The 14,775-nt window shown below is 40.4% G+C and overlaps 1 protein-coding gene across 2 annotated transcripts; it reads left to right on the top strand.

The window, feature by feature from the left end:
- Positions 1-1,466: 1,466 nt before the first annotated feature.
- On the top strand, positions 1,467-12,563 carry ube2z (ubiquitin-conjugating enzyme E2Z). 2 transcript variants are annotated; one of them, XM_071501353.1, is made up of 8 exons: positions 1,467-1,817; positions 1,904-2,388; positions 3,239-3,311; positions 4,628-4,815; positions 4,977-5,088; positions 6,389-6,501; positions 6,614-6,704; positions 9,885-12,563. In XM_071501353.1, the coding sequence occupies exons 2-8, from the start codon at positions 1,922-1,924 to the stop codon at positions 10,065-10,067; spliced, it is 1,227 nt and encodes a 408-aa protein (XP_071357454.1). In that variant the 5' UTR covers positions 1,467-1,817; positions 1,904-1,921; the 3' UTR covers positions 10,068-12,563. The 2 variants fall into 2 exon arrangements, with proteins under 2 accessions (XP_071357454.1, XP_071357453.1); XM_071501352.1 differs by having other exon boundaries at positions 1,491-2,388.
- Positions 12,564-14,775: the final 2,212 nt, after the last annotated feature.

Raw genomic sequence — 14,775 nt, 5'->3', positions numbered from 1 at the left:
CGGTCCTAACATACCACATAGCTTGAGCACTTCCTATCTTAATCAAAATCACGTGCCTCCAATGTGATCTGTTTTCAACATGTTTGAACAGATGTATCCTACAGTACTCACAGGATTTTGAATACATGTTTTATCTAATCCATACACGATTCTTATATATAACTGTACTATATTCCTGATGTAGATTTTTCCTGATTTCTTTTAGTTTTTTATGATTTTGTGAGCATAAAATTCTGGAACTGTAGTAGTAAAATGAATCAGAAAAGGGCATCATGTCATCTCTGGAAAGAGAACTGTCTGAGAAAGAGATAGTGGCTCTTGCTGTCTGAAATTCTGAGAACAGCTAGACCAAACCCAAATAGACCCAAAGATAATTAGACCCACTGTAAAATGCAGTCAATCAGAACAGACCCTAACAGAAAGTTAACACCAGCGGCACAGTGCACTATCAATTAAATCAATCAATTAGCAGCTGTGGTGAAAATGAGCAACAATATAATAATAATTTCCTAAGAAAGAATGTAAAAGAAAATAATTCATTCCTGCTTCAAAAAAAAAATTATATAAATATGCAAAAGTCCTGTTTCCAAATCCTGCAACAACAATAAGACATTCTGTTGCCAACTGGGTGATATAATATATATAGAAAAATGACAATGTTCTAATATCTGCGAATCAAATTTCAAAACACTGTCTTTAATAGCAGAAATCTCACAGGGTACTGATTTTCCTGCAATAAGCTCAGCTCATCAGAACAAATCTCTGGTGAGCTGTGAAGTTCACAGTTCTCATTCTCCCTCTCATCTCAACACAGTTTCCTCCTGTAGTGACTGTGACATATCACATGATCGGAACTGATAGGACATACACTAGTTTCCATCCGTCTCCTCTCCAGCATTGGACATATTGGCAAACAGTCCCGAGACCCACTGCAGTAAAGTAAGACCCTACCTAACCAGGTTGGACTGAGGATAATTTGAACCTGACTGATTCCCGTCCGAGGTCCAGTCTCAGTTCCACAGAGCCAAACTGACCAATGAATTTCTCTAGATTGGAGGTTACAGGAAAAGAATTGGGCTTTATTTTATTAATTTTTTTTAATGTCATTTTAATTATTTAACCCTTGTAGTATTTATGATTTGTTATGTTTTATTCTTGATTTGTCTAATAAACTTTAAGTACATTTTGTCAGTCGGGGCTCCATAAAACTCACTCTACAACTCACTATCTTCCTACAAAAACAAAGTAAAGTGCACCACTGGCGCTAACATCCACAATAATGTCTGCCTGGAATCGATATAAAAAGGATATAAATTAATCTATATTTCTCCCAATTTTTTCATGAAATACTTTGATGATTAATTAAATACTTTATTTAATTTTTTTACCGTAGCACTGTCAGTGATATTGAAACACCCACGGTCAAAGAGGAATTTTATTTTGAAAGTTCCCACCGGATGCTCCAGTGTGTTATCATTTCAGTCTGGCTTGATTAGTGGGAAATCAGATCCTGAAGTTGGCGTTATGTTAATGGAGTGGTGGGGATGCGGTCGGTATAAAACATAATATATTTCACTATATTTCTTAAAACTGATAACAACCGAGCGGTGAACTGATTCATAAGTCGAAGCAAGGCAGACCAGGTAATTACGCTGAAGACTTCATACTTTTGGGGGGCCTGAGGGAAAACACAGTTAAGCCAACGATAAATAGCCATGTCGTGGGAAGAAATGCCTTGTTTTCTGGCCTCGCCTCTGTGTTCGCCTCCTCACCGTTCGACTGTTCTCTGATCCCACTGGACAACAGAACAAGCAGAGGTAACTTCGTACTCAACTGTCAATACAGCTAACGCTAGTTAACAGTTAGCATCACAAATTAGTCAACACCAACGGTTTTGCTCTAGCTTGCTAGCTTCCGAGCCATGGCGGACAGCTTTGGAGAGGAGTCCAGTGGCGGTGCCCTTGGTTTAGGCATCACCGCACAGGGCAACGGGGCCTCGCCGCTGCCGACTTTGGCCAACTCTCTTCCGGTAGGGCACTCGACAGTCACCGGTGTTCACTCCAGCTCCAATCCGGCCTCTCCTCCTCCCGCTGCGGCCGCGCAGAGTGGCCTAACCGCTGTTGTGGCCCCGGTGTCCGCTGTCACCGCTATCCCTGCCGGTTTTGGGAATACGTTCACCCCCGGCACGTCGCCACCGGTCGTGGCAGTGTCTCCAAACGTACACGCCTCCTCACCTCTCCCCGGTATTGGCCTAGGGGTCGGTGGGGTGGCTGGTGTGGCAGGAGCGGGCCTCCTGTCCCAGATCCACGCCACTTCCTGGGACCCGACCCTCAGTGCGGACTGGGACAACGAAAAAGCTTCCCAGCAGTGCATCCTGAGGATAAAGAGGTAATCCAAAACAAGCCGTAGCGGCATGATCGATTTTGAAAAATTGCGTTTTCAGTTGAGCAGCCGTTTAAAATTGGAGGATTAAAAGCGAAAGTGAAAGCTTTCCATAAAGTTTCTGTCATTACTGGAAACTTAAAGGGGCTTTGAGTGATGGCATATTTCAGGAAACTTCAGCATTTAGACAATAACACAGGTCACATTAGGGACACTTCTTAAGTTTGTTCTGATCTACACTTAAATGTAAAACTCATTGTCATTATAGTCCTTTAACTGTTGTAAAAATTTGCATGTTGTACCAAATTAAACAAGACTAAAAGGTTATTAAAGGGTCAGTTCACTAAAATTCCAAGAAGACCCACCCCTTGTGGTGTCTAGTCAGGTATTCACTAGGAGCATCACAGTTTTTAACCTTTATTTATTCAGGGTAGTTTCACTGAGAGGCAAGCTGTGTTTGACAGGAATGCCCTGACCACATTCACACAGGTGTACAAATTCACACGTGGAAGCTTCCCAGTACAATTACAATCTGACCTGCTGCAACTGAGCAGCTCGGCTGGAGCCGCTGGGGGTTAAGGGCACCACAGTGGTGTTGATGTGCTGTTCTTTCACTTTTCCCACCCAGATAATGCTGTGGACAATTTGAATACTTGGGACTACTTTCTGTCTAGAAAGTCTAGAAAGAACTAGTCCCTATGAAAATTGATAGTAAAGTTGTTTGCAAATGTAGTAGCAGAAGTTTGAGTGACAGGTATCTGTGTATCTGTCTATGTGAGATTCTCTCCATTTCCACAGTCACTTTACCCTTTCAGGAACCTCATCTGTCTCCCTCCTGCTCTGTCTGTCTCTGCAGGGATATCATGTCAATCTACAAGGAACCTCCACCAGGGATGTTTGTTGTCCCTGATCCTCAAGACATGACCAAGGTAAAATGTTGGGTCTTGTCTGACCAAACATTCGCTGTATGACCCCATTTACATTTGTCATTTTAAGTGTTCTGATGAAATTAAAATCCAAATGAACTGATCGGGGATCAGATCAATTTTACAACAGCTTGGTGCAACTTCTGTATGATCAGAAGTGTTGAAATTGCAGGAGTTGCTCTTCCACCTGCTGTTCAGTGAGGGAGAACAAATAGTTTCAGTATAACTTAAGTGTAAATTCAGCTGCTATCACTGCAGGGGACAGATCCTGTAAAAGCAACTTCCACAGAGCACTTACTGACATACTTAAACTATGTGAGGTATTAAGATTACATATGCATCTTGGAGAGACGGATGCAGTCACACCTTTTCAATACCTGGCTAGGATGCCAGGCACACCTGGGAAGATGGTTTGAACGATTAGATTTTATTCTGACTTGAATGTTTCCTTGATGCATTTACACACTATGCTTTTTTTTTTGCAAAATACACATGAAATTGCTCAATTTCTGCAACCAAAAAGCAGCAGTGATAATCTTTTCTTTGAAACTGTAGTAATTGAAAATAGAAGAGAAATTGAATTTGACAAAATTACCCTAAGTTCCCCCTGTCTGACTGGTGGTGTTTGCCCAGTTGTCATGGATATGGGTCAGCTGTCATACTCAGATCTTATAACTGAGCCATCCCCATGACAATGGAGTAAACTCCATATGCCAATGAAGACAGAGATTTGCTTGTGAAAGCTCCTGGAAAAAGCCTGTCAGAGAACCTTAAGTAAAGATCATGTTGCCAAGCTTTCTGAGGCCCAGAATTAAAAATAAATTGATGATGAAAATTGTCACCATAGTTGTAGCTGGGGTTTTTTTACGCTGTAGTTAATAGGTGTGGTTAAATTATCCATGGACTTATTGTAGTATGTGTGAATTTGACAAATGTTTTGTGCATGTTGGGCAGTATCATGGTGTTTTCCAGCATGTGTCACACTTTACCACAATGGGGTTTTCCAGTTTAACTAGAGTTGAAACTAGACTGGAAACCATGATTAAAAATTACAGTAGGAGTGAAGTTTTTAGGTCGAGGAATTACTGACACTTAATGGTCTTCTCATTTGTACATTGTTCACTTGCAGTGGGATCTGGATGTTATCAGTTGTTTTCTAGGACAGATTTTCTGCTGCATGATCTTCTCTCCCCATTCTCTCTTAAGTATAACTCCACTCTTGTTATCCCCTGACATCCTTTCTACCTTTCGTCCATTAAATCTAACTTCTCTAACTCCTGACAAAATGTTTTTTTTTCTGTTTTTTTTCTTCCCCGCAGATCCATGCCCTGATCACAGGGCCGTTTGACACACCATATGAGGGTGGCTTCTTTCTCTTCTTGTTCCGTTGCCCCCCCGACTACCCCATTCATCCACCCCGGGTCAAACTCATCACCACGGGACACAACACTGTCCGCTTCAATCCCAACTTCTACCGCAATGGCAAGGTGTGCCTCAGCATCCTGGGGTGAGTCAGAGTTCACTCGTTCCACAGTTTGTCTATGCCTCACCAGGAATTCATTAAGGATGGTTGGTCACGGTGAGAAAGAAGTAGTTTGTTTGAAAACATGTGTTTCAGTCTTACACTTTGGAGTTACTATAGTGTAAGCCACTATATTGTGTGTGCAGGACATGGACAGGCCCAGCCTGGAGTCCAGCCCAGAGCATCTCATCTGTCCTGATCTCCATCCAGTCTCTGATGACGGAGAACCCCTATCACAATGAACCTGGCTTTGAACAGGTACTCTGTGGATTTGTGTGTATGTTGGTAAACCCCATCTCAAGACACTTTTCAATAAAGCCCCTTTTCCACTGTTCAAAAACCTTCTAAGACCCGCTAACATCAGATTTTTGTTTGCAATGTGAGAGGGCACAACGTGTATTCACTCCCAGCTCAAATGACTGCAGTAGTCCTGAGTATTTATCTGCTCTGCAGTGGTGTAAACATGTCTTTTAATGACTTCATGACTTTTTAAAAGTTTTTTTTGCCTTTATTTTGATAGCCACAGTGAGAGAGAGACAGGAAATTCAGGGAGAGAGAGAGGCGATGACATGCAGCAAAGGGCCACAAGTCAGATTCAGACCCAGGCTGCTGCAGTTAAGACTCAGCCTTAATGGTATGCGCTCTACCAGCTGAGCCACCAGGGCGCCCCACTTTCTCATAGTTCTGTCCTGTCCAAATTATGTCCTGCTTTATTAGATGCAGTGTTGCTAACCAGCTGGTACATTTTATCCTCAGAGGGTACCTGGGATTTAGGCTACATCCACATTGCTAAAACAATCTCTGCTAAAACAATGTCCATCCAGATGAACGTCTTAGATCCGTATCAGAAACTATAAACTATCTCCATCCATACCATCATGCCTGAAAATGCATACATACATGACCATTCATGTACCCTGGATACTGGGCACACTGAGCTGGTAAAAACAGGAAGCAGACTGTCTACTCTGATGTTGATTAGTTGCACAAAATCCTACAAACGAGGAACAGCAAAGGCAGTTGCTGCAAGCAAAGACAAAAGGGACAGTAATGCTTGTAATTCATCATCCATGTTGCTTTCACCACTAGTAGTCGAGGCTGATAAGAGCCAATCAGGGACCGATTGTGGGCGCTACGTCCAAGTTTCCAAAAGTTTCTGTTTTTAGTCTGTGTCCAGACTAAAACGCAGCCCCAAATTTTTAAAACTAAGTGGGCCCAGCAGCGTTTCTCTGTTTTTGCTGCTCAAAAACTAGATTGGAAGTAGAGAGGACGGCAGGCATAAGTGTAGCAAAAGAGATGTGTTTAGAAGCTTAAGTATAGTATTGTGAATGTAGCATTAATATCACCTCCTGAACAGTGCCAAAATGTAAGTTCAATGACGGTGACAATGGCTACACCTTAAGTTACGGGCGGGTTGTTGAAATCAGTTAATGAGAAAGGCCTCATAGAGGGAGGAAAATGTTAATATGTGATTTTTGAGTTGCATTTTGAAGAGGAAAAAGAAGAAATTGAAACCTTAAAAAAAATATATATACTTTGTGCTACATTTGTGTTTCAGGAGCGCCACCCAGGAGACAGTAAGAACTACAATGAGTGTATCCGCCATGAAACCATGAGGGTGGCAGTGTGTGACATGCTGGAAGGCAAAGTCCCCTGTCCTGAGGCTCTGTGGTGAGACAAACATAACTGTTCATGTTTTCATTCTTCTGTCCCTCACTCTTCACTCACTCTTCTCTCCTCTTTCTGCTCATCAGCTAATGAGTGTATTCGTGTGTGTTTTTAGGAGTGTGATGGAGAAGTCCTTCCTAGAATACTATGATTTCTATGAGGGAGTCTGCAAAGAGAGACTGCATCTACAGGGACAGAACATGCAGGTGACTACATTTATTTATATTAATTTCATTTTCCTTATCTCCATTTTTAATTTGACACATTTTATGTTACTAGAGCTGTCAGTCAATTAAAAAAAAATCAACTAATTAATCACACATTTTGAAATGAATTATTTAAAAGTTTATTTTTCCTCTAAAGACTAAAGCTTCTTGTAGGGCATATTTAAATTTAAAATAAATCACCAAATTAATGAGTAATCACAAAGGGTGTATATTTCAAACACCACTGTTTAATAGCATCTTAACACAAAACTACACACAGAACTATGTAGTTTCAAAGAGAAAACACAGACTCATAAAGTGGATCTTGAGTTCAAAATCAAGGCTCAACTTAGATAATCACATCATCTTTTATGCGCCAAGATAAACTATGATCTATGTTGTGCGTGAGAAAGTGTCCATAGAAACAAAAAATAACAAGGTTTCCATCCGATAATTTGCATTAAGGTGATATTGTAATGACAAATTGCTCATTTAATAACTAAATTCAGCTTTTAAAATTGTGCATATTGTTTTCAAAATAGTTCTGTCGAGCAGCTTTTTAAATTGAAATTTTCTGCCTAAAACTCCCTCACCACTCATCTCCATCTTCAGCTACCTCATCTCTGCCTGCAGGGATGAGTCTCGTGGCTTCCGTGTCATAGGTCAGCGCCTACGCAGGAAGTAAACAAAATTGCGGTGGCATTAAAATGACAATTGTTGCCAAAAAGGTGGTTTACAGGTACAATGTTAAACCACCCACTACAGCCAGTTAGACTTAGAGTTGGTGGAAATCATTTTTCTTTGTGTTCACCTAATTATAACAATAAAACAAAAGATCTGAGGTGTGTTTTGCAACTGAATCAAGGATCGTTCTTGTTGCACTTGCACTTAGGCCACAAAACGGGGAGGATCTGAGAGTCCAAATTCCTTTACAACACCACAAGTAAAATGTCTATCACTGATAAGTATGGTTTATTGAAGAAAACAATGGCAGTGTACACAACTCCAAATCCTAAGCGCTGTATCAGGTGCTTGGACGTAGCTGGCTCAACAAGATAAACAAAATGCTGGCACTCACAGTTAAATAGTCTTATTATTTAATACGAGGCAACACTGGACAGAGAGAAGTGGAACAGAGAGTTTGAAATTGCCTCATATTAGTATAGTATATGGTTTACACTTTTTCTGTACAAGGGGTTGATGACAACAGCAATGGAAGTTATATATTACGGTAATTTCCATTGCTTTACGGAAAACATACCCCTGAACCGTATCCACACTGCTAACTCAGCCTTTATTGTGAAATCATGATCTCCAATAACAGTGGAGTATAAACATCAACAGCCAGTCAGATTCAGCCTTTTTCTTCAGGATCAAATTGATCGTTGTAATTGTCTGTGCAGTTTGAACAGGAAATGCTAGTAAACAAAGCAGCAGGACTGTTCATGATGCATATTTTCCATAATTTAAACAAATAGGCTTTGGGCCAAACTATGAGGTGTAGATGGTTTTAGGTTTGATCAGATTTTATTGACACTATTGCTATTATCGATTCTGTTTATTGGTCCTATTTGGTGCGTGTATAAAATATCTTAGCAAAAGTGTGTGATGTATTATTTCATTGTATAGTGTGAATTAATAGCCTAATTAATTAATGTAGAAATGCACTGTGTGGTCCTTCCCAAATAGTGTTGTTCAGTGACCAGCAGCAAATCCCATGGTTTTTTTGTTTGTTAATTTAAAAAAAAACAAACAAAAAAAAACATACAGTACAGTAATTGGATTCTTTATTGATTCCTTTAACGATTTCTGATCAAGTTTCTGTGTGTGTGGGGGGGAAGTAGGCTTACACAGGTGTTTGCCACATAGTCACACCTGACACCCCAATGCTCCCACTGCAGTCCTCCCTCCTTTGACACAGGTTGCTCTATCTGTTGGCCTGAGAATAGGTAGACCTATACAGAACAGAATGCGGTTTTTACAAATAATATTTAAATGTTTTCTATATAATCTTAAGATAGGTCAATATTGACATTAAGAAATTGCAGAAAACATAGAATGTAGAAAATAAGAAGATATAACACTGAGCTTTGGCTCTGCTGCCTGGTGAATAGTCCAGTCCTCACAATATTATACAGTAAGTTTTAACTGTACGATGTAAACAAAAGCTTGTAGGCTATGGCTGCAGCTTTATTTATTTTATCAGCTGCATCAGGCCCCATCACACTGGCTCCCCCAGATTTCTGTTCATACATTTTCAAATATAAAAAACTATTGGCTTTAATATATGATGATTATTATTTACTTACCCATTATGCCCAGCTAATCAACATTTAAAATTCAGTATTTAATGAATAGTCAATGTTAATCCAGTGCTTTCCATCTTTTTAGTATTAGTCCAGAGTTGTAATTTAACCTTGACTGAGAGACTAGATGGTCATGGTCTGGTTTTAAAATGATGTTCCTCATATATTGTCTGTACTACTCCTCAGAGAGTTTTCTTTGGTGCACGCACATATGGACACATGTTCACATGCGATGCAGTTTTCTTTTCTAAGCAGCAGTTTCTAAACGCTGTTACTTGTTGGTGTTTATCAAACATAATAAATAGTTGTATCTCACTCTCACTTCTGTCAGGCACAGATTCAGGTTTTGATTCCAGCAGACACAGAAGAGAGACAGAGACCAAGACCAAGAGATGCACTGCCCAGTGAGGTTAAATGAGACAGGCTGGAGAGGGGTGCACTGCAAGTTAGCACCTCAACGTTACTGTTAGCTGACATCAGACTTGGAGAGAACAAGTTTGCCCAATTGCTCTTCCCCCCAATTCACTCTCATTGTGATTATTTTCCTCATTTCATGACCAGAACAAAAGGGCTGCTTCATCCTGTCACTGAAGTTGTAAACATTGACACATGCTTTGACACAAGGGGGAGGTGGGGCCCTTGCATAATTTGCAGAGCCCTACTTTCATAGTGAGTGTATAGGGCAATATACAACTGGTGAAAAGTTTCAGTTTTATGTAAAGTAGCTGGTATAATGTCAACATGACAGTCAGGTGTTTTCTCTGTCTATTTCTGCTGGGAGATGCGTATGTCATGTGCCCTATTTGGCATTCACCACTGTATGTGCTCAGACTTGGTTCAGTTCTCTGTTTGGTTTTCTGTCTCCTCTACCCAGGACCCGTTTGGCGAGAAGCGTGGCCGTTTTGACTACCAGGGCCTGCTGGCTCGCCTTAGTGCCACCCACAGGCGAATACGGGAGAAAAGCTTGGCGGAGGATGACCACAACGATGACGATTCAGACTCAGACACCAGCTCCTCAGGGACAGACCCCGACAGCCAGGGCAGCTCTCACCCCTGACTTTCCGGATGATGATGCTGGACTCAAACCAGGCAGAGAACTAAAGACAAAGGGACCTTTTTTTTTGTTTTGTTTGCAGTGGAGGAACAAAATCACAGAAGAGACCACAATGCCTATCTTTAAGGCTTTAGTGAGTCCAGGGTTCAGGTTTGAAATCAAGCTTCTGTTGTGTGGATGTTACAGAGAGAAGAAATTGTAGCACTCTCTTGACGATGAAACATGAATATCAACCGCTGGTCAAACGCTGGCATATTCGACCTGGAGTGACGTATTTGTGCTACTTTTGTAGCTTCCTAACCAACTGTCATGTTGATGTCCTGTTTGATTGTAAAACTCAAGATGGCTGCCCAAAAGATAGATGATAGATTTTGAGATTAATCAGCCAATGTTGCTTGTGAAATGTCAGTTTCATGTCTCAAACCTTTAAATTCACACTGTAGGAATGGATAAAAGTACATATAGTAACATCCTAAAGTAGCTGTTACACTTTGATCTATGAGTCCAAACATAAATTCAGTCAGTTTTTTCATACTCTTGTCCCCAAGGAAAGACCGTCTGGTGGGGATCTGCAAGGAGATGTCCAAGAGCTGACTTTGGCTGTGAAGTGGAGGCAGGTTTGGGCAAGATGAAGGCATGTTTGCCTGAGTTGGCTGGAACAGTGAAAGATGATGGTGTTCATCAGGGCAGGCCTCTTTGTCTCTGATTTTGGCGGGGGGGGGGGGGGGGGGGGGGGGCACACAACCTTTTGCAATGGAAGGTAGTTCAAAAGTGAACATTTTGGCCAAGGCCATGTGCCTCATCTCCTCTGACCACCTCTTTCATGCTGGACCTCAGCTGCCTCCACAGTCAGGCCACATTAAAAAAAAAAAAACAGCCTCTCATTTTTGAATAGGATTCCTGTGTATTATACAAAAAATTCTCCTTAGCTTTCAGTTATAAATAGTACTGTTCATCTGACAGTAAATCTGTGTAGCAGATAAGAAGCTGTTACAGAAATGTCAGTTTCATTGACATCTATCTTTTTTACCCTTTGTTATGTTGCTTTCTCATTGTCATGCAGAAACTACGTTAATCCTAATTTGCTGTGTGTTGGGAGCATGATTATTTGGAAACCCTGCTGTTCTTTGGGTTGCTGGCTCCTCTGATTAACCAGTCAAGATACAAACCAAACCTCCTTTTGCTTTGGCAAGATCCTCCTGGGACAACTAATGATGGCAAGATGAGGGGAACTTTCTATTTTTTCACACTGCAAGTCACTCAGTCGCTCTGCTCTGTCTGAATGAGATCCTGACCAAAGGTTTAGCATCTATACAGAGGGCAAAGCAAGTCTTATGTTTTTTTTTTTGTTGTTTTTTTTGGGTTTTTTTTACATGATTTCATTTAACCTTTTTAAGTTGTCATGTACCTTTTTGTTGAAAAAAAACCAACACATAAACCCCAAGTAATGGCAGTGATTTCAGAGGCATCCTTTTTACCACTAGGTGTCAGGCTTGACACAGAAGTTTGGTGTTATAAACACACAAGCATAAATAAGGCAGCAAGGAAATATGGAATCAGGCTCTCGATTCGCCAACAGTTTATTTGGTTGAGTTTTACTGCTCAACAACACAGGAGGTGAAGTGAGTAGTTGACAGGCAGCGTTCCTTGCAGTCTGATCACAGTAAGGAGTCTTCCCTAAGGCAGAGTTTGTAGGGCTTTCGGTGAAGAAAACGCTTTTCAAGCACGTGTTTAGATATTGTTCCAGTCTGTCTGAATTCAGTACTCAAATGCCCGTGTACATTGAAAGTGCTACTGGTCACTGTAATCAATCCACCCATTCACAGTGGCTGTGATCCTTTATCACTCAGCTGTAACATGTGGGAGAAAATTTACAGTCTTCATTCCAGTTCAGCTGAAGCTAATGAAACTTCAGCAATCTGAATATCACAAATAAACTTAGCGTCTTCATCCAGGTTGTCAAGTCTAGGTTCATATGAGGTGACATCCTTTTGGCTGACTCTCCGCCAGAAAACGAATAAGCAGATGTTCCTTAAAGCCCAAATACAGACTGTAGATCTTCAGCCTTTTCCATTCTCTGCCTTCCATTGCCCTCCAGTGTCTGCCTTTAGAGAAGATGAGCACTTTGGCTCTGCTGTCAGTGTTTGTCAAACCCTTGGCCTACTGGCAGGAGTCAGCTTGCTGGAGGCTTCAATCGTATTACTAATATAGGGCATTCCTTTTTCTTTCTTTTATTATGTTATAGAATGTTTAAATGAGAAGCAGCTCCTAACAATATATGTGATTGCCAAAATGTTGATTGCAGCAGATTTCCTGAAGTGTAAGTGAAGAGATCATATCCTTGTTTGGTTGTGCTGTGATGTGCTTAAAGCAGGGTTCTTCTGTGGCTCTTTACAGGCTGGGTTGCTTACAGAAGTGATCATTTCCAGGTCTTGAAATTGTTGGTTATTGTACAGAAGTTCTGGAAAAGTACAGAATAAAATGTTCAGTCCTAATACATGTAATTATTGTTCATTTCTTGTAGATGCACACCCACCATCAATTCTTCACCATCAAAGTTGGTGATATCTGTTTTTAGGAATAAATTCAGGTATATTGCGGGGTTTTTGGGTTTGTTTGTTTTTTTTTTTTGCAGACTAACATTTGACAGTTAATTTATTTTTCAATAGTGAGTATATTTTATGTCACTTGTTTAAAAGCTAGAGCAGGATAGTGGACATCTAACAACTGGTCATTTAAACAAGATGAAATAATTCGAGTTGACTAAGCCATGAGGCTACAGTTAAATGCTAATAAGAATTTGATCACAGACTGAGAGTGGCCCTGGAAATCAAGGTTTAGCTTCATAACAACAACTTTGCTGTCAAAGAGCCTCAGTTATTAGAAGATCAGCTGAAAATGATCTGCTGAAGACCAAGGAGGAAGCTTGGGAGGAAACACAAAAAGTAAAGGCCTCCTATGTCACTCAGCTGTAGTGTCTGAAAACGGCTCAAAAAGAAGAAACTCTGGCTGGGCAGGCTCCTTGGGCACTGGGAACAACTGTTGAGGCGTGAGCTACATGCTACGAGCGCACCAAACATTAGCAATGAACAGACAGTGTCCTAAGGAGAAAGCATTTGACTAAGTCATGAGGCTACAGTTTGATACTCATAAACTAATTTTGTCTTTTTAAAAGTTATGATTTTCAAATTTTTCAAATGTGCAAATGTTTGGCAACAATCACTGTTTGCACAACCAGCAGATAGGGAACAGGAAGTCTTTTGAGCGGCCTGATCTGCTTTTAGCTGTGCTCTGGTCCCTCATTAACAGTACTTACTGTATTTGTGGGGGCACCTTGATGGCTCATCTTGTAAAGAGCATACAATTGTTCCAGAGTGTGAAGAACTGTTTGTCAACTACATAGAGATCTTGATATAATTTAATACTTTTAGCAAAGTATTTAGCCTATATAAATACCCAAGCCTGTATTTGATGCCTATTTAAATGAGATGATTTTTATTTATCTTTTTTCTTGATTACTATTAAGTTTATGATTTTTCTTTAGTTTTCTTTTTCTTCTAATCTACAACCCCATTTCCAAAAACCCATGTAAACCCATATTTAATTGGAAATAGAACAAAGACATCACATCAAATGTTGAATTGCTGAAATTTTATTGTTTTATGAAAAAAACACTCACCGGCCACTTTATTAGGTACACCTGTTCAACTGGTCGTTTAAGCAAATATCTAATCAGCCAATCACATGGCACACAAATGCAGGTTGAAACTCTACCATGCGAAGAAGAAACCAGATCTAAACATGATCCAGTCCTGTAGTCCTCCTGACTGCAGAGGGGAGGAACCATCCAGCGTCCATCAGTGTACAATTCAAAAGCCAGCATCTGTGATGGTGGGTGGGGGCATTATTGCCCATGGCTTGGGTAGCTTGCACATCTGGGAAGGCTCCATTAATGCTGAACAGTATATACAGGTTTTGGAGCAACATATGCTGCCATCCAGACAACATCTTTTTCACAGAAGGCCTTGCATATTTCAGCAAGACAATGCCAAACCACAGTCTAAGGGATATTATAAACAACATGGCTCCATAGTAGAAGAGTCAAGACCTGTCATAACAAAAACATTTGGGGCATCATGAAGGGAAAAATATGACAAACTGTTGAGCAGCTGAAATCCTACATCAGGCATTTCACTTTCAAAACTCCAGCAACTGATCTCCACAGCTCCCAAACGTTTACAGGAGGTTGTTAAAAGAAGAGGTGATGAACACAGTGGTAAACATGACCCTGTCCCAACTTTTTTGAAATGTGTTGCTGGCATCATATTGAGCAGATATTTTTAATAAAACAATAAAACTTCAGCATTTCAACATATGATATGATGTCTTTGTTCTATTTTCAATTAAATAAGAGTTTACATGATTTGCACATAATCATGTTTACATTTTATACAGTGTCCCAACTTTTTTGGAAATGGGGTTGTATAATCCATCCCTCCATCCATTACCTATACCGCTTATCCAATATATATCGCGGGGGGGGGGGGGGCATGCGGGGCATGCGGGTTGTATAATGTTCTTGTTTTGTGATCAACTACTTTGAATGTGACTTGTGCCATTTGATTGTATCAAATGATTCTCAATTCAAAAAATTTAAATAAAAAAAGATAAAATAAATTGATAATTATATTAAATGTGTTTCCCATGATGC

This window comes from Trachinotus anak, unplaced genomic scaffold, assembly GCF_046630095.1.
Source record: "Trachinotus anak isolate AG129_WGS33_773 ecotype Australia unplaced genomic scaffold, CSIRO_AGI_Tana_v1 ptg000017l, whole genome shotgun sequence".
Classification (NCBI taxonomy): Eukaryota; Metazoa; Chordata; class Actinopteri; order Carangiformes; family Carangidae; genus Trachinotus; species Trachinotus anak.
Note: the sequence above shows the minus strand (reverse complement) of the source record. Positions and strands in the feature narration are given on the sequence as shown.

Coding starts and splice junctions, on each gene's coding strand:
- ube2z (XM_071501353.1), top strand. CDS start 1,922: ATGGCGGACAGCTTTGGAGAGGAGTCCAGTGGCGGTGCCCTTGGTTTA. Junction 5,089..6,388: donor ATGAACCTGGCTTTGAACAG/GTACTCTGTGGA, acceptor TTTGTGTTTCAG/GAGCGCCACCCAGGAGACAG. Junction 6,705..9,884: donor TACAGGGACAGAACATGCAG/GTGACTACATTT, acceptor TCCTCTACCCAG/GACCCGTTTGGCGAGAAGCG.